Source organism: Astyanax mexicanus, chromosome 17, assembly GCF_023375975.1.
Source record: "Astyanax mexicanus isolate ESR-SI-001 chromosome 17, AstMex3_surface, whole genome shotgun sequence".
NCBI classification, from domain to species: Eukaryota; Metazoa; Chordata; class Actinopteri; order Characiformes; family Acestrorhamphidae; genus Astyanax; species Astyanax mexicanus.
Genome location: NC_064424.1, coordinates 44,467,260 through 44,485,706, shown reverse-complemented (window position 1 = coordinate 44,485,706; position 18,447 = coordinate 44,467,260). Strand labels below are relative to the sequence as shown.

Here is an 18,447-nt window from a genome sequence, read left to right as displayed (position 1 = left end):
AAGTGCAAGAAGAAAATATGCAGGGTCTGAAAGGGTTAATAATTAATTCCAAAAAAAAAAAAAAACACTGTAAATATGGGAAAGGTAAAACAGAGACGTGCTGGTTGCGGAGGAATGCCTGAATACGCCCCCTAATGGAGGTTTAATGCCAGTGCAGGCAGACAGAAAGACAGAAAGACAGACAGACAGACGGAGGGAAGGTGAGAGTGACAGTCAGAGTGCTTTCTAGTGTCAGCCTGGCAGATTCTCCCAGGAGGAACTCTCTGCTCCCAGCCCACACATCCTCATCCTCCCAAAATAAACCCCATTTACTCACATGACCGTTCCCCTCACTTCCAGGACATCCACTGTACGCTCTACAGCTGTCCCAAAAGAGGCACTCAGCCTCTCTCTCTCTCTCTCTCTCTCTCTCTCTCTCTCTCTCTCCCTGTATCTCCTGAAAACACTCTCCCACAGTCAAAGTACTACATGTACCCAGTTTTATGTGAGAGAGTAAAAAAAAAAAAACTTTCCTTTGTACTTCGGTTCAGGCTGGAAGCTGTCTGATATTTTCTGTTTGTATTTTTTTGTAATTTATTATTCATGCTGGTTGTGGCGAGTTCTTACTCTACGTCTGAATCTCTACCGTTCAACCCATCAATCTGAGGGTGTGAAGGTCAGTGTGAGCTTCTTCTGCTTCTGAATTTCTGCACATTAATATATACACTGCACTGTGTTTGGATTAGCCAGCAGATATAGCAGTCATAATTCAACTACAGTATATAGACTAAAGTATTGGGACACATTCTCATTCTCATTCTTTCTCATTGTTTAAAATCAAGGGTTTGAAAGAATATATTCAATTTTTATATATTTGTTGGAGTAACCGTCTCTACTGTCCACTTTTGGAATATTGGAACATTGCTGTGAGATATTCTTTAAAAGGAGGATAATGCAGTACAAAGAGAAACAGATACAGTAATTACATTATAATTACAAAGTAATTCATAGCTTTGGAAACAATTATGAAACCAATTCAATTTCTGAATCAGTTTCTCTGATTTTGCTATTTATAGGTATGTGTTTGAGTAAAATAAAAAAAAAAATGTTTTATTCTATAAACTACATAAAAGACAAAATTACTCCCAAATTCCAAATAAAAATATTGTCATTTAGAGCATTTATTTGCAGATAATTAGAAATGGCTGAAATAACAAAAAAGAGAACTTTCAGACCTCAAATAAGTTTTAAGAGTTCAGAAATCAATATTTGGTGGAATAACCCTGGTGGTTTTTAATCACAGTTTTCATGCATCTTGGCATCATGTTCTCCTCCACCAGTCTTACACACTGCTTTTGGTTTACTCATTGTGCAGAAAAACAAGCAGTTCAGCTTGGTGGTTTGATGATCAGCTTGTGATCATCCATCTTCCTCTTGATTATATTCCAGAGGTTTTCAATTAGGTAAAATCAAAGAAACTCATTATTTTTAAGTGGTCTCTTACTTTTTTCTAGAGCTGTATATGCTCAGTGGAGCTGAAACAGAGTGTTGAAATGAGGAGGTTTTAATATTATGGCAGAACGGTGTGTTCTTAGACAGCAAACTCCTTCCCACACTTCCCATATACAGAAGTACAGAATGTGATGAAGAGTTTATACTCTGTTATTACAACCCTGTTACATGGCAGATTGCTGTACAGACAAGAGCACGGACAGGCCAGTTAGTCCTGAACACAGGATTACACCAACATCTCAACCAGATGCACCACTGGAGACCCTACATTTTTTAAATTTCCCTTTCATCTATTGATCCTGTGAGAGCCAATAAGGTGCCTGATGATTACACTGACTCCTCACTGAACACTGCCTCCGCAAAAACCCTGATTTATTTATGAACCAGCAGCCAGACACGGGAGAAGCTGTGCTACAGCTTGTCTCATGATTTTCTCTCTCTCTCTCTTTTTTCTTTTTTTATCGGAGGCTGCCGTGTTTACCTGAGAACACGCAATCACCTGCTGCTTCATTTCTCTTTGAAAACTGATTAAATGAGGCACTCGGCCTGGACGTACAGCTCTCAGAAGACAGGAGCAAGTCAAAGCATGTTGCGAATCCTGCTTTGAGTCTGTGTATCTGTGATGCTGTTGCTGTGGAGCTCAGGTAACATCTCACTACAAAGGCAGTGGAGACATGCAGTGCAGCAGATCTGCTCAAATGAGGGAACATCAGAGAAAAAAGAGAGATAGAAAGAGAGAGAGAAAGAGACAGAAAGACAGAGAGACAGTGGCAGCTATACAGTATAATGGCACTATTGATTTCACAGGAGTGATTGGAGCCACGCTTTCAAAGTTTCTCAGAAGTGTGACATCATTAAACTCTCTCCAGAGCCACACTGACTCTGAAGAACAGCAAGAACAGTCTGAATTCCATACAGAGAAAGAAAGAGAGAGAAAGTAGAGACAAGAGAGAGAAAGACAGAGAGAGAGAGTATTGGGACACCTGCTCATTCAGATTAATGTAAAATGATCTTTTACCTCTTATCTCTGCAATTATAAGTGTTATACAGCCGTGGTTCTCAAACATTTTAAACCATGTACTCCTTACAATAATCAAACTAAAAACTCTACTAAAAGTAGCATCTACAACTCATCCACAAGAACATGTGCAATCTGTGAACAATATGGACGAAAATGCCGAAAAACGTGTAATAACACTGGTAGAAATCCTGACGTCAATGTGGAGCACAATGAAAATGAATGCTATTGAAATGCATACTCCAAATTTTAACATACAAATGCTGCAAGATTATTATTTTCACTTTCATTTTGATGTTCATGACCTTTAGAGAAAACTATGCTCATTCGTTATCCGACAATGACAATATGCCATCAGCTCCAATTAAACCAGGCAAATTATTAAGACCCAGAGAGAAGGATATCACCTGGTTCCTACAGTTGTTTTTTTTATAATCTTTTGTTTTCGATACATTAAAAAAAAAATATTTGGTGGTGTAAAATTTTTTTGGTGGTATTTCCTGACTCTAAATTAACTAAACTGAACTAAATTACGTTGTTTGATGCGTCCACTTAAATTTTGTTTCTATATGTTTTTACAACAATTTTTGCAATTTTTAGCATTAAAAACCCATTTACATTATATATATATATATATATATATATATATATATATATATATATATATATATATATATATATATATATATAAAGGCTGCACCATTGATAACGTTTCTTTCACCTGCGAGAAGAGTGGCGGCGCAGCAGGCTAATAACATGATAACATTTCTTTCGTCCATAGGGCCGCTCGCCTTGTAGCCAAGCAAAGCTTAATGGTTAATAGTTCATTTTACCCAACACTCAGTGCTGTATCTTTACAACTAAGGCTGTATCTCTGAAAACATTTTGTCCTTTGAGTTTTAGAGCTGTAAAATTGACTGTGAAGCAAATGCAGGTAGGCGTTCTCTACTGCAGTGCTGTTAGCCAATCAGAGGCGATATGTTTGCATGCATCCATATTCATGAACAAGAGCCGAAATCCTATCTTTCTTCAGAGACCACTAATCCAGTGAACTAAAGCAGGGTTATACAGAAACACCGGATCACGTTTTATCACAAAAAAAAAACGGCTCACGTGGCATTCATTCATACTAGAGACACAACTATATCTTTTAAAATGAATTTATAAACTAGATTGTGAAACATTGCTGTGAGGATTTGATTGCATCTAGTGACAGGAACATTGTTAAAGTCAGAATGTTGGATTAGGATCACTCCACCTCCACCATTCCTAGCTCTCCAACTCATCCCAAAAGTATTAGATGGAGCTCCACTGTTTTCAGAGTTGGAGAATTTTAGATATTGCCCAAATACTGGTGAGACCGATTTCTAGAGAAGGTCAGGTGCAGTAGAAGTTCATTACTGTGGTATTTTTAAGAGAAAAGCCGGTTACTCACTGAGTTGGACGGCATGCCCAGGTTGGTCTCGATGTAAGTCTCAGTCTTGGGCTCGACGGCCAGCTCGGCCTCCAGGATCTTCTCCACGGGCATGTCCTCGTTGGCGCTGCTGGTGGACTCCACCTCGTTCTCGTTTCGGTCTTTGGCTCGCTGGCGTTCCTCCTGGACAGCTGCATGTAACAACACTGGGTCCGGTCACTACTGCTGTTTACAGAGTCAACACTAACACTATGCACTATTCACAATTACTGAGCACAACTGTATAATAACATTATGGCTCACTGTCCAATGAAAAAAAACACTTACCTCTATTTTTGTCAATTTTTAGTTTACTACATAATTTGAACAGAGAAACTGTCCCTTACATGGTGCCAAAAGTTATTGATGAACTGACCAATATAAACTCTTCAAAATTACCTGGAATAAACTCTTTTTACATTTTACTTTTGACTTCATTTGAAAGTTTACAAGGTTTTTTCTCTCTCCTGTAAAGTTGCTGTTTTGGAGATAAGTGTTTTTCATTGGACAGCGACGATATGCATAAGATCAAACTGTAATTAAAACTGTAAAATGTGCTTTGCAAATATTGATAAACATATTGATAAATACAGGTTTAATTTTTATTTTTATTCATATTTTTGAAAATTACTTAAAAAAAAATCTATGTCTTGTCATACTGCCAAGAATATCATTATAGCAAAAATACTCTGAAATATTGCAATGTTATTTTAGAGCAATATCGCACACCCCAATGCACACTGCACTGTAAAACCTAATCACTCTAATCACTATAAAATTTGGTCAATTAACCAATTAGAATGGATTAAAACAAAACATTAATTTAAGGCATTTTAGTGTTAGGAGTCTTGCCCAAGGACTCTTATTGGTGTAGTGCAGCATTCTGTTGTCACCCAAATTAAGAATTGAACCCCAGTCTACTACATGGTGTGGTAGATCACTAGAAGGCAGGCGGTGGTGTTATCCACTACGCCACACCAACCAAGTCTTATGAGGTCTTATTAGGTCTCAGAGCAAGTGTGATAAGATGTTATGATGAGAAATTGGTGTAAACTGCACTGAACACTATATTGATTAATTTTGAAGGACCAATTAAATAAGATTATAACCAATCAAATAATATTTTGCTTCAAAATATGACTCTAGTTTTAAATTAGCTGCAGTTTTTTTTTCTAAAATCCGACAGACTGTGATGCTGTAATTTTTAAAAATTCTGAATCCGCTCAATTTTATGTGTTGTGCAGATGCACTAAAATCAAGTTGACCACAACAGCTTATCTGACAAGCAACTATAACAATAAGGAAGTAAAAAAAAACATATGGCATTTTTTTCTAGTTTGTCTAAGTGCATAAGTGTTTATGTGAGGGTAAAAAAAGAGAGTAAAAGTGGACAGGGAGCAGAGAAAAAGAAAGAATAGAAATACAGTACATGAGATCTATGTAGTTTTTAGAGATTAAGTTGTGACCCACTTTTATAGAATACAAACAAAAAAAAAAAGTATTTATTTTTGAAGAAACTGAGAAAGAAAATGACAACTACATATATAAAAGTTACTACAATAAAATTAAATATCAAAAGTGCACAAAGCAAATCTGGTCATAAAATGAGATTAAAAAATACAAAATACGGGTACAAAATCAGCTAGGCATTAATTATTTAAAATTTTTTATATTTAAAAAATATATATATTTTTTACAAACTGTCCACAATCCGTCCAGAACGTGTCCACAACCCACTTTTAGGTCCAGACCCACCAGTTAAAAATGGCTGCTTTACACAACACAGAGTGAAAAAGCTAATCAGATCAGTTTTTTCTTCTAAATGGGCCTTAACACTGCTGAACACCACTGCTCCTCTAATCAACCTCCTCCTCTCCCTCAGTTTATGTAATAAATGAGAGTAGGTGGGTTGTGCCGTGGTTTTTTTGGTTCTCCAGCGTACGTCTGCAGCGCTGCAGATCCAGGCCTGCCGGGGAACAGAGGACGGCAGTGTGGAGGAGCTGCTGTGTTTGTAGTGGAGCTGCTGATTCAATGTTTAGTTTAATAGATCAGGCGTTTGATCAGCTCCAGCAGAGCGGCAGGAAGTGGTTAGAGTGCTGAGCAGACAGTCAGTCCTACTGCGGCCACGGCACAGCTAACCACACCTCAAGCCTCTGCGGTTATAGAAACTAACTTACTTTCTCTACTGCTTTCTCTCTCTCTCTCTTTTTTTCTCTCTCTCTTTTTCTTTGTGCCTGAATGTGTGGTGCTCTGGTTCCAAAAACTTCCTCCTAATGTGGCCCCTTTCACACAGACAGGCACACACATATGGAGTAACACACACACACACACTTGTTTTAATAGAATGTTAGAAACATTCAGTGATTGCATAGTTACTTTATAAACGTATTCTAATTACTTTTTACTGATTACCCATTTAAAAAAGTAAAAAAAAACTTAATTAGATTAACTATGCATTACTTGACTTTAAAAGTAACTAAAATAGATTACATAGATTACAAGTTACTTTATTTCTTTATATTTAGCAGCTGCCAACAACACTTACAATACTGATCTGAAAATATTAATGTGTTAGATTACTCGTTGTTACACCACAGTTAGTTCCGGCCCCTCTAATGTGATTGGCTGAGAGACATTCTATGAGTGCCGTTATCAGCCGGTAATGCACTGTAGCCGAAGCTCTCCATGTATTACTTCGCCTCATACAGGTAACCTAGCAACAATACAGCGCTTACAAGCCAAACAGCGCAGCTACAAACAGAGCAGCAATGGAAGTATTTTAATTTGCGATAACAGCAAAAATGGAACTGTGGTGTAATCGCAATAATGCACTCGATGTTCATGCTATAACGTGTAATATTGCTTAGTTTAAAAAATGGTCAGATTAAAATAACGCACTACTGACATCACTGGTTAGGACAAAACTAAAATTTATGTTTGTAAAAATATAAAAATAGTTAAAGTAGACATAGCATAATACTATTTTACTGATACTAAAAAATATGATTGTTTTCTTTGTATTTTTGATACAATATCAAGTAGGGTTTAATAAAAACTAATAAAAAAAAAAAAAAAAACGACTTATTGCATTGTCAGGACTATTCAGTACAAAAACTAGACTTAATTTTTAATATGATATAAAAACACAGGGTTTAAAAAAAAACATTATATAGTCAAGGCCATTTTACTGGTACTAAAAATGATTATTTGTTGTATTTGAGATCATATCAGGGTAAAATAAAAAATGATTTTTTTTTTTTTTAATATGTATATGGTCAGGACAATTTTATTGGTACTAGAAATATACTTTATTTGTTTAAAGCAAGCAAAAAAATCTATAAAATTCTATAAAAATGTTGTTTTTACATACATTTTTTCATGGAAGTGCATAAGACTACACAAAACACACACACACTTTTTTTCACAACCACACACACACACACACACACACACACTGACTTCACATCATACTCCCTCTGCTTTCTTTCATCCTCTGCTATTTCCTCAGAGCTGAATCACAGTAGTGGTTTGGTGAAGGGGCCTCAGGGTGCAGCAATGGGGGAAAGAGAGGCGGGTGGGGGGGGGGGGGGCCCACTTTACAGAAACTGCTGTCTGCTTCTGGAGGTCAGCCCAAGGGTAGAATACTTCTCCTGGAGTCAGGGAGAGGTGAGGGGGCCAAAATCAAGTTAGCTTTATTTCCCCCTGTAGAAGGAGGAGAGCATAAATTCATCTAATCCTGTTTTTCTGCAGTTTCGCTCGGGCCTTTTTCGGGCCGGCGTGGTCCTGTTCTTCCTCTGCCTCGGGCTACAGGGGGGCTTATGGGCTGCGGCGGCGACCCGAGTGCGGTACACGACCGTAACCTCCGACAGAACTCCAGTCCCACACCATATAAATAAGAACAGAGGGAAAGGTCATGCCGGGGTCAGGCAAAAGAAAACACGAGCGTGAGAGAGGGAAAGGCCTACCGGGCCTTCATGTATTTCTGTCTGCGATTGTTTCACCGTACTTTGGTTGTTTATGTTTATGGTACCTCACACTCACACACACACACACACTTACACACTCTCACAGACACTGTAAAAACATGTGGAAATGGGTGGAGCTTAATGTAAAGCATGTCCTACACTCTAAGGGATTTCTTCACACTGATAGTTGGTTGTTTCTGGTCTGCATCAGTTAAAGCATTGATTTTGGTTTGGTTTCAATTGGCTTGAGTTGAGCCAGGTTAGTATGATTTGAGTTGGGTTTATTTTGCCCATGTTGAACCAGGTTGGATTGATTTGGGTCGAGTTGAGCTGGTTTGATTTAGTTTGGTTTGGCTTGAGTTGAGTTGAGCTGGTTTGGTTTGGCTCGAGCTGAGATGGGTTGGTTTAGTTTGGCTCCAGTTGAGCGGGGTTGGTTTGGTTTAGATTGAGTTCAGTTGAGCTGGGTTTGCTTGGGTTAGGCTGACTTGATATAGTTTTGTTTGGCTTGAGTTGAGCTGGGTAGGTTTGGCTCAAGCTGAGCTGGGTTGGTTTGGTTTGGCCCTAGTTATGTTGTGCTGGGTTGGTTCGGTTTGGCTCTAGTTGATCTAGGTTGGTTTGGTTTACACTTGGTTGAGTTGAGCTGGGTTGGGTTGGCTTGGCTCTAATTGAGCTGGGTTGGTTTAGTTTAGTTTGGGTTGAGTTCAGTTGTATTGGTTTGGTTTGGCTTGAGTTGAGCTGCATTGGTTTGGTTTGGCCCTAGTTAAGTTGAGTTGAGTTGGGCTGGTTTGGTTTGGCTTGAGTTGAGCTGGGTTGGTTTGGTTTACACTGAGTTAAGTTGAGCTGGGTTGGGTTGGCTTGGCTCTAATTGAGCTGGGTTGGTTTAGTTTAGTTTGGGTTGAGTTTAGTTGTATTGGTTTGGTTTGGTTTGAGTTGATCTGGGTTGGTTTATTTTGGCTTGAGTTAAGCTGGGTTGATATGGTTCGGTTTGGTTTGAGTTAAGTTGGGTTGGTTTCGCTTTAGTTGAGCTGTGTTGGTTCAGTTTGTCTTAGGGTTATTGTTGGGTTTAAAAGTGTAATACGTAACAACAAACCATGTGAGAACATTTTCTCCACTTATTGGTCTCCATGCGCTTACCAGCGAAAGTTTTTTCCTAAAACAAAACTAAGAACCCCGGTGCTACCTTAATTTTAGGTAGTGGTTAATGTTTCTTCAAAATCTACATGTATGTAATGTATATGTGTGTTATCTATATCCCTGTACTGATCTGTCAGTCACGTTTATTAAGGATTCCTAACGTAAAGGCAGTTATATATATTTCTATATATATAAATCTTGTCATCTTTAAAAAGTGTGCAGGATTAGATTTTTTTTTGCTTAAATAATCATCAATAATCGTCAAACTAACTCAACTACTTAATTACTAACGTCTAGAAACAGTCATAATGTTTATATGATCATGTAAGTAAAGATATGTATACGGAAGAAAGTTTAATGCTACAAGTTAAATCCTTAAAAGCAGCGATGTCAGCTTCTTAGAAGCGCTTTAAAAAGAAAAATCCCCTAAACGCATAATTCATATACAACCAGACTCAGCCTATAAACAGTCTCTCAGATCAATATTTCACCAGTGCATGTTGTGCTGTTCTCTGAAGCACTGACTCAGTGTGTTTTTCTGTCTCGTCCTCTTGGGGACGAGTGTGACTGGTGTGCTAAAAGTGCTAATATCGTCCTCCTTTATAGTGATAAGCTTCTTCTCTCAGTCCTGTTTCATCCCTCTCTCTCATCCCTCTCTCAGTCATCCCTCTCTCTCTCTCTCTTGTGCCTGAGGAACTGATCCGGAAGGAAGGAGAATATGGTTTCTCCGTTTTAACATGAAAAACGTCTTTAGGAAACAAAATTAAAGCTGCTGTGTGTTAACGATGATTTCTCGTCCCTGTTTAAAGCCACTGTAAAACTCACTGACCCCCCTGCAGCATCACTGCGGACGCTAATCGCAACTAGATTGCAGTTCCTGTAGAAACTGTCAGTGTGATTGCAGTGCTGATTCATGACTGGTTGCTAAGTGGTTGCTAATGAATCTGTGTTGGTTGCCATGTTGTTTCTAAGTTGTTGCTAGGTAGTTGTTAAGGTGTTGCTAAATAGTTGCTAAGGTATTGCTTTTGGTATACATGTTGGTTGTTATGTTATGTTTATCTGGTTGCTATGTGGTTGCTAAGCTGTTGCTAGGTTGTTGCTAAGGTATTCCTAGGTGGTGGCTAAATAATGTATAGGCAGAAATCAGATTATAATGTGTTTGCGCATGCGGCTGGTTTATCCAGCAGCTCCTCCATACACACACGATCTTTGGCCCCCCATTCAATCCTATCGGGCAAATTTGTACGACAATTGTACAAAAACTGGACATCATATCACATTATCCAGCATATTTTTGGAAAGAGCGTGATAAATTCTATAAGCATTTATAATTTGGTCTTCATATCTCAAAAATTGGCCCCTACAATGGTGTGCAAATTACTCCCCAATTATTCTTAATGGGAAAAAAAATCATACTTTAAGATTTTTTTTTAACGAAATCCATATGTCTAAATAAAAAGCTGTATAGAAGTACAATATTTCCGATTATGATGCACACTTTGCATTTGGAAAAGAGTTGATGTCTCGAAAATTGCAGCTCAAGTTAACCAGACAAAAAACAGATGGAATAATAAAATAAAAAAATAAGAAGCAGAAGAAGAAGAAGACTGCCTACTGCAATCACATTAATAACACAAGCGTTTACAGCTTACAGCATATAAATCACTGCTGCAGACACATATCTACCCCAGTCCTAATTAAGCGTCTGATCTCATAACTCTCTGAGGACTCTACAGATCTAATCATCACTGTGTTTATTGCAATTGAAGTCCATCAGCTCAGCCATATTTGGTGCCTCTTCTTTTTTTCCTCGCTTTATTAAGTAATGGAAGCTTGTCTCTTGTCTCTGTCCTGCAGTGCTGTGTAAGAAGTGGGCCGGTACCAAACTCCTTATAGGCAAGTCTGTTCGCTTGGCGGCCATCTTTACAACACAGCTGGGCTGAGTTTATTCCAGTCACATAAGACCAGACTCCAAAACATATGAATGACTAGAGACCACAATGTTCAAACAGTGAAGGTCATCCAAAAGACCTTCCCAGAGTTTTCTGAACTTAGTTTTACATGTAGCATATTTACATTTATTTATTTATTACGCTTAGCTTTGACTTCATCCCAGTTAAGAAACTACAGAATCTACACTTTTTTTCTATATTTTTATTTTAGTGTCCTTATTTAAAAGTTGTATTCTACTTTTATGTAAACCTCTTTCTCTTAGTTTCTGTTTACTGGAAGGGGATGGATTGAGAACTTCAGAAAGTTCCATTGGTCATTATAAATTTTGATACAGAATCAGTGCTTAATTATAAAATAGAGCATTTATTTTTCATTTTATCTAAGAAATGTATGCTGCCACTTGTATGCCTAACCACTCAAGTTCCATCTGGTCCGATTCTGAAGCAATTAAAGTAATTTATTTTAAATAAAATATAAAGTCAAATAAAAATCATGAAAAAACTTTGAGAATTGAGAGTTGAAAGTTATGAAAAATGTGATGTTAATGATGATTATTTGTATAATTTCTACCATATTTAGATCGAAAATCGGATTTAAAAAAAAACATCGAAGATCGCCCAGCTCTACCATAAGGCTTAAGTTAAGTAAAAAGATTTAAAGGAAACCCAAGAGTATAAGAGGATAAACAAGTGTTCTATATATATATATATATATATATATATTTTAAATTGTTCGATAGTTTAACTTATTTAACATACCAATAAATTATATATCATTAATCATGATAGAAAATAAAAGCCATATATGCATGTTACTTAATTTCTTTAATGTTTGGCTGATGGTTAAATAAACACTTAATTTTTAAGACTCAAACTCTATCTAAAACATTTAAAAATGTAAAAATAAATATATATATATATATATATATATATATATATATATATATATATATATATATATATATATATATATATATATTAAAGTATTCACTTTAAGAATACCGTCAGTAAACAGGCAGGACTGTATAAGTTGTGAGGAGGAAGTCCTCTACGTAATCTGCTGTACCTTCTCTCTTCATGCCCATGGCCAGACACTTCTGGTAGCGGCAGTACTGGCAGCGGTTGCGCTGGCGTTTGTCTATCATGCAGTCTTTGTTGTCTCTGCAGGTGTAGGTCAGGTCCTTCCGTACGGTCCTCTTAAAGAAGCCCTTGCAGCCCTCGCAGCTGTACACGCCATAGTGTTTACCTGAGGAAACGCCACATATCAGTCAAACTGCATTTTTTTCATGTCAAAGGATGGGAATTCTTAGGAAATATATTAGGAAATAATGGGAAATTCTGGTCTTGAAATACTGTATAACAATATTTTTCCATATCGCCCAGATCTAGATAAGACAACCTCCCAAAATACTATCATCCTAAACAAATGATTCATCTCTTAATCATTCAAATAAAAAGCAAAAGCTACTGCACGCTATATAGCTCACCACACGGTGTGGAGTACCACAGGGTTCTATTTCAGGGCCTATGAAACTGTGTCCTCACAAATAGAGTTTAAAGAGTCTAAGGGGTTAAACTGAACACTTTAAACATGCAGCTCAAGTTGGCAGTTGATATGAGAGCGGATCTGAGTGTGTGTGTGTGTGTGTGAGAGTGTGTACCAGACGAGCGGTCTCCACAGATGGCACAGATGTGTTTGGTGAGGGAGATGGGTGTGCCCGAGGGCTGAGCGGGTACTTTCATCACGCCGTTTAGACCCAGCGGAGGCTTGATGTCCTCAGAGCTACTGACGGAGTTCATTGGCGAATTCAGCTGGAACACATACACACACAAAAAACACACACACCCTGTTTAGATAGACGTTAGAGTACAAGGAACGCTGCAGTGATACGAAAGCCGGTCTTTACTAGACCAAACATAATGATAAATAATTATTATTATAATTAATCAATTAAATGAAATAAAATACAAATATACAACATTGCAAATAAGGCAGAGTGTAAGAAACAATTGGTGTGTAGAAAATATGAATATATTAAAGCACTGTGATATTATTGTTTGATATATCGTATCGATTTTCAAAAAGACAGTATTTTTATTTATTTTATTATTATTTTATTTTATTTATTATTTTATTTATTATTGGCGTAACCTTAGTTTTTGCCCTTTTTGTTTTTTTGCCCATTCTTCTTCTCCCTATCTCCATATAAGGGCTTTTTTTTTCCCTGCCGTGTCCCAAATCACTAGCCAAGTTCGATCCCGCATGATGAGCAGTGTGTTTATTTATTCATTTTTTTCCTTTCTTCTTGGGTTTACCTGCTTTGAGATCAACTGTTCTGCAACTGGGTTCAACATCTCTCTGGGCTGGAGAGCTACTTTTCTATCCCATTACACTTCATTTTCCAAAATAGATTAATAGATGAATAATTGCCGACCCCTGGACTATAGGAAGGCCAACCCAATCTGTACTTCCTACAAAACCATGATACCTCACTGTAAACCCAGAAGTTGATTAAACTCAAATAAATGAAGTCTGTTTTACATATAATTGGAGATTTCTAAACATTAATCAACTATTTCGAGTTAGTTGAACATTCGTGGTCACATATACTGTAATATTCAAACTGAGATCTTTGAGTTGAACCAACTTATAATAACTAAGTTTGGTCTGTTGTCATTAACAGCTTCTTTTCCATTGGCTTCTGTCACAATCTATTTGCATACTGGGTGTGTCCAACAGTTTGTAGATCACATATTATTATAAAATAGAGTTAAAAGTAACTCTGTGTTCTCACTGTGCTCTCAGTACTTTTAATTCTTTACTGTTTTCTTTCATCTACTTTTCTATGAGTATTTAAAAAAATAGTTGAATAAAACCAGAAAGAAGACTAAATACAAGTTCAGGAAAATATTAATTTTAAATATATATGTATATGTATTTGTTAAGTTCACTGCACCTAAAAATTATTTTACATGAACTTAAAATTTATCAGGTAATCGGTTACAACAAAAGTTTTGAGTTTAGTCAACTTATCGGGTTTTACAGAGTAACAGAAATGTAAAACTTTATGTTGTAACTAGGGGTGGGCAATATTATATCGTATACAATATATCGTGACACAGAAATATCATGATATTAAAAATCCATATCGTGATAATAGGGCTGTTCTGTCTTAAAAGTAGTCTATTATTTACTGTGAAGCTTTAAGTGTATTTATTGTATAATTGTTTTAGTTTGCAGTTTATATGCATGCACTAAATATTCTGCAATATTTTTTGCTGCATTATATTATTTTATGCTATATTATTTATTTTCCCACATTATGATTATACTGTTATACTCTTATACTATATTTCTGAAATGAATCAATTATTTTAGTTTTTCCTATATTGCCAAATATATCGTTATCGCAAAAATACCCTGAAATATCGTTATATTATTTTAGAGCCATATCACCCACCCCTAATTGTAAGTTATGCTAATTTAAGTTTTCATTACTCATTACTTAATTTTTTTAAGGCCTACAGTGTAGTGAGTGCCTAGTCCAGCTCTTTCAGTGAATTAACCCAATCACTCCCTTTGAACGCAGCACTCGCTCTGATTTTCCTCATTTGAGGGGAGATTCTTTGGTGTGATTAATGCAGACGTGTCTGGGAAGACCCCTGCTCTCTCTCTCTCCATCCCTCCATCCCTCCATCTATCTCTCTGAGTGCCGGGAAGCAGCCAGAGCAGCACATGTCCCCACATTCATTTATTCACATTCAACACTGCCACTGCAAATGTTCTATGCTAGGATAGCTGCAATAAAATATTTAACAGGACAGTGGAATAAAGACAAGTTTATGTTTTTTTTCTCCCTCTTATAAAAATATATCCGAGCCAAAAAAATGAGCCTGGGTGAACTGATCCAGATACAGCTGGAGATTTGTTCATACATGCATATCCTTAAGAAACAAAAAACTGTCTAGAAACTCCACACACAGATTTATGGGAGGAGGAGAATGTAAAAGTGTGTGTGTGTGTTGGGTTTGTGTGTTGGGTTTGTGTGTGTGTGTGTGTGTGTTGGGGGAGTAGGGGTGTGTATAAGCTCCAATCAACAGCAATTCATCATTCCCAATCACTGATCCGCACCATCTCCACATATCAGCCCTTCACACCAAATCAATCCCCAGCCTGCAGGAGCTTCACTGATTGGATAAGATGAATATCATTCCCATAATCATCAACATGTGAAAATCTGATATGAAAAAAGTGCCAAATCTAAATAATATAAAGTGTTTACTAATTTTTTCCCACATATGGACGGTTGTTGGGCTGTTGCTATGTTGTTGGTGGTTGTTGTGGTGCTTACAATTGTTGCTATAGTGTTTTTAAGTGGTTGCCATAGTATCCAAGGCGGTGTTCAATTTCATGGTGTTGCTATAGTATACCAGATGTTTTTCATGGCGTTGCTAAGTGGTTGCTATAGTATCCCAGATGTTTTATGGTGTTAGTAAGTGGTTGCTATGGTATCCGAGATGTTTTATGGTGTTAGTAAGTGGTTACTATGGTATTTAAGATGGAGTTCATGGTGTTAGTAAGTGGTTGCTATGGTATTTAAGATGGAGTTCATGGTGTTAGTAAGTGGTTGCTATGGTATTAAAGATGGTTTTATGGTGTTGTTAAGTACTTGCTATGATTTTTAAGATGTTTTTTTTGGTGTTGGTAAGTGGTTGCTATGGTATTTAAGATGGTTTTAGGGTGTTGTTAAGTACTTGCTATGATTTTTAAGATGTTTTTTTGGTGTTAGTAAGTGGTTGCTATGGTATTTAAGATGGAGTTCATGGTGTTAGTAAGTGGTTGCTATGGTATTTAAGATGGAGTTCATGGTGTTAGTAAGTGGTTGCTATGGTATTTAAGATGGTTTTACGGTGTTGTTAAGTACTTGCTATGATTTTTAAGATGTTTTTTTGGTGTTGGTAAGTGGTTGCTATGGTATTTAAGATGGTTTTAGGGTGTTGTTAAGTACTTGCTATGATTTTTAAGATGTTTTTTGGTGTTAGTAAGTGGTTGCTATGGTATTTAAGATGGAGTTCATGGTGTTAGTAAGTGGTTGCTATGGTATTAAAGATGGTTTTATGGTGTTGTTAAGTACTTGCTATGATTTTTAAGATGTTTTTTTTGGTGTTGGTAAGTGGTTGCTATGGTATTTAAGATGGTTTTAGGGTGTTGTTAAGTACTTGCTATGATTTTTAAGATGTTTTTTTGGTGTTAGTAAGTGGTTGCTATGGTATTTAAGATGGTTATATGGTGTTGTTAAGTACATGCTATGGTATATAAGATGTTTTTTGGTATAAGTAAGTAATTCTATAGATTTTAAGATGGTTTTTATGGTGTTGGTAAGTGGTTGCTATGCTATCTTAGGTGGCTGCCATGATATCTGATGATTAGTGGTTGAATCATAGTTCCTATGGTGTTGCTAGGAGGACTGAATGGTATGATGATGTTTTTAAATGGCTGTTACATGTTTAAATGGCAGATGGTTTATATGGTGTTACGAGCGGTTGCTATAGGTGGTTCTTAGCACTTTCTGATTACTATAGTGGTTGCTGTATAGGTCGTTGCAAGAGGGTTGTTTTTTCATGTTGTTTAGTGGTAGCTAGGGTGTTGCTAGGTGGTTGCTAGACAGTTGCTTTGATGCATCAGGATGCATCAGGAACGCTGTGGATTCATTTTCGCCGCTCATCCAGCTCTACGGCAGCAGTTTAGCGAGAGCGCTGACGCTGAGAGCAGCAGGACAGCTTTATCAGGACCTCCGTCACTTCTCACGTAACACTCTGCCTACGTGATGACATGAGTACTGGAGACTGGAGACACACTGAGACCACTGCACTCTGTCAGACGGCCAGAGGAGTTTATACAGCACACACACACACACACACTACTGAGGGAAAGGACACAAACCTGCCACACATTAAGCATATTAATTTTCTGACTGTATCAAGCTAAATTTGAAATGAAGAAGAAATAGGTTTTTATCCATTTTTTCAATTATCAAGTTTTATATTTCAGACTTTCACAAACAGAATTTCAAGAAAAATGAACAGTTGAATCTTCTCTCAATTTTCTGATTTGTTCATTTTCGTATTTTGTTACATAAATCTGATGGTATAATCCAACTTTCAAAATGCAAAAATGTAAAAATTAATATTGTGAGATGCAGAGATGAAAAAAAAATGTATATAATTGGAAAACTGGATATAAACGTATTTATTATACACTGCACTACATAAAAATATTAAATAATAAGTTTTTACATCCAATTTTCTATTTTTGCATTTGGCCTTAAACAGACTGAACATTTATTTTATCTTTATGTTACCCACAGAAGGATAACCTATAAGACGACCGACTGGATGAAATCAGGTCAGCCTTACCTATAGGAATGGACTCTGATGATTGACTGTTGTCAGGATTTTAATCAGTCAGTGGTGCACCATCAGTGTTTTCCACCACCAAAGAACCATAGAACCATAGAAATAAACCAGACATGTACCTGAACACACCTCACTTCCAAACCACCACACCCATGTAGATTTAATCATAAATAAATGATAGGGCCCATAGTGTTTAAACAGTACACACAAGCAGGTACGTCTGAAAGCTGCGTTTGAGTTGAACTCAACCCTGTCAGTCAGTGATGGTTCGTCACTCATGCCTATAAACTCTTCAGCGACGGCACTCACTGTAGACAAAAGCCACAGATCTTCACTGCGCTAAATCTGATTTACAGCTTCAGAAATGGCCGCTGTCCTTGACTAATACTGAAGCGAGTCAAGGCTACGCTAGCAGAACAGCGGATGCTCCCGCGCTGCCAGGAGAAAGACATTAGTGGACAGTGAGTAAACGGGGGACGCTGGGATAAATCACCTCAGCACTGCTTTATTTTACACAGCCTGTCAGTGTTTATGTGAAAGAAAGCACTTTCAGTTATGATGAGCTTCTCTCTTCCTACTCTCATAAAATGGGCTCTATTAAACACACACACACACACACACACACACACACTTCAAATATATAAAGGCTAGGCCGTTGTTACATGGTTGCCAGGTATACCAGGTGATAGGGCTGCACGATAGTTACATCGCAGAAGGTGCGATGTCACTTTAAGGCAATTAAATCAAACATGTCATGTTGCAATGTTTTGATTATTGATACAAGAAGTAGATACACAGCACTGTCTCTGTGTCTATGTGAGTGACAGCCTGCTGCTGCCTGAGAAGTGCGAGTAACCACACGCATGGTCTCCATCCACATGGTTGGGTTTTGCAGCACAGATATTTCCAGTTACAGCTGAATTCAGGCTTTTAATCTCAGAAAAACGCTCTTATTTATCTTTTAAAAAGCCATTTAAATGCCTGATTAAAGGGCTGATTACTGTTGTTTTGCTGTTT

The 18,447-nt window shown here is 37.2% G+C and overlaps 1 protein-coding gene across 3 annotated transcripts in view; it reads right to left on the bottom strand.

Annotated features, from left to right (window-relative positions):
• The window catches only part of rxraa (retinoid X receptor, alpha a), a 270,194-nt gene that overhangs the window by 28,829 nt on the left and 222,918 nt on the right, over nt 1–18,447 (bottom strand). Inside the window, exons 4-6 of one of the 3 annotated variants that reach the window (XM_049466149.1) lie at nt 12,675–12,825; nt 12,080–12,259; nt 3,945–4,129 (exon numbers count right to left, since the gene is read on the bottom strand). In XM_049466149.1, the coding sequence (XP_049322106.1) occupies nt 3,945–4,129; nt 12,080–12,259; nt 12,675–12,825 (516 nt within the window). Of the gene's footprint in view, nt 1–3,944; nt 4,130–12,079; nt 12,260–12,674; nt 12,835–18,447 lie in introns of all 3 variants that reach the window. The other 2 variants (XM_022676562.2, XM_049466148.1) reach the window with 2 other exon arrangements.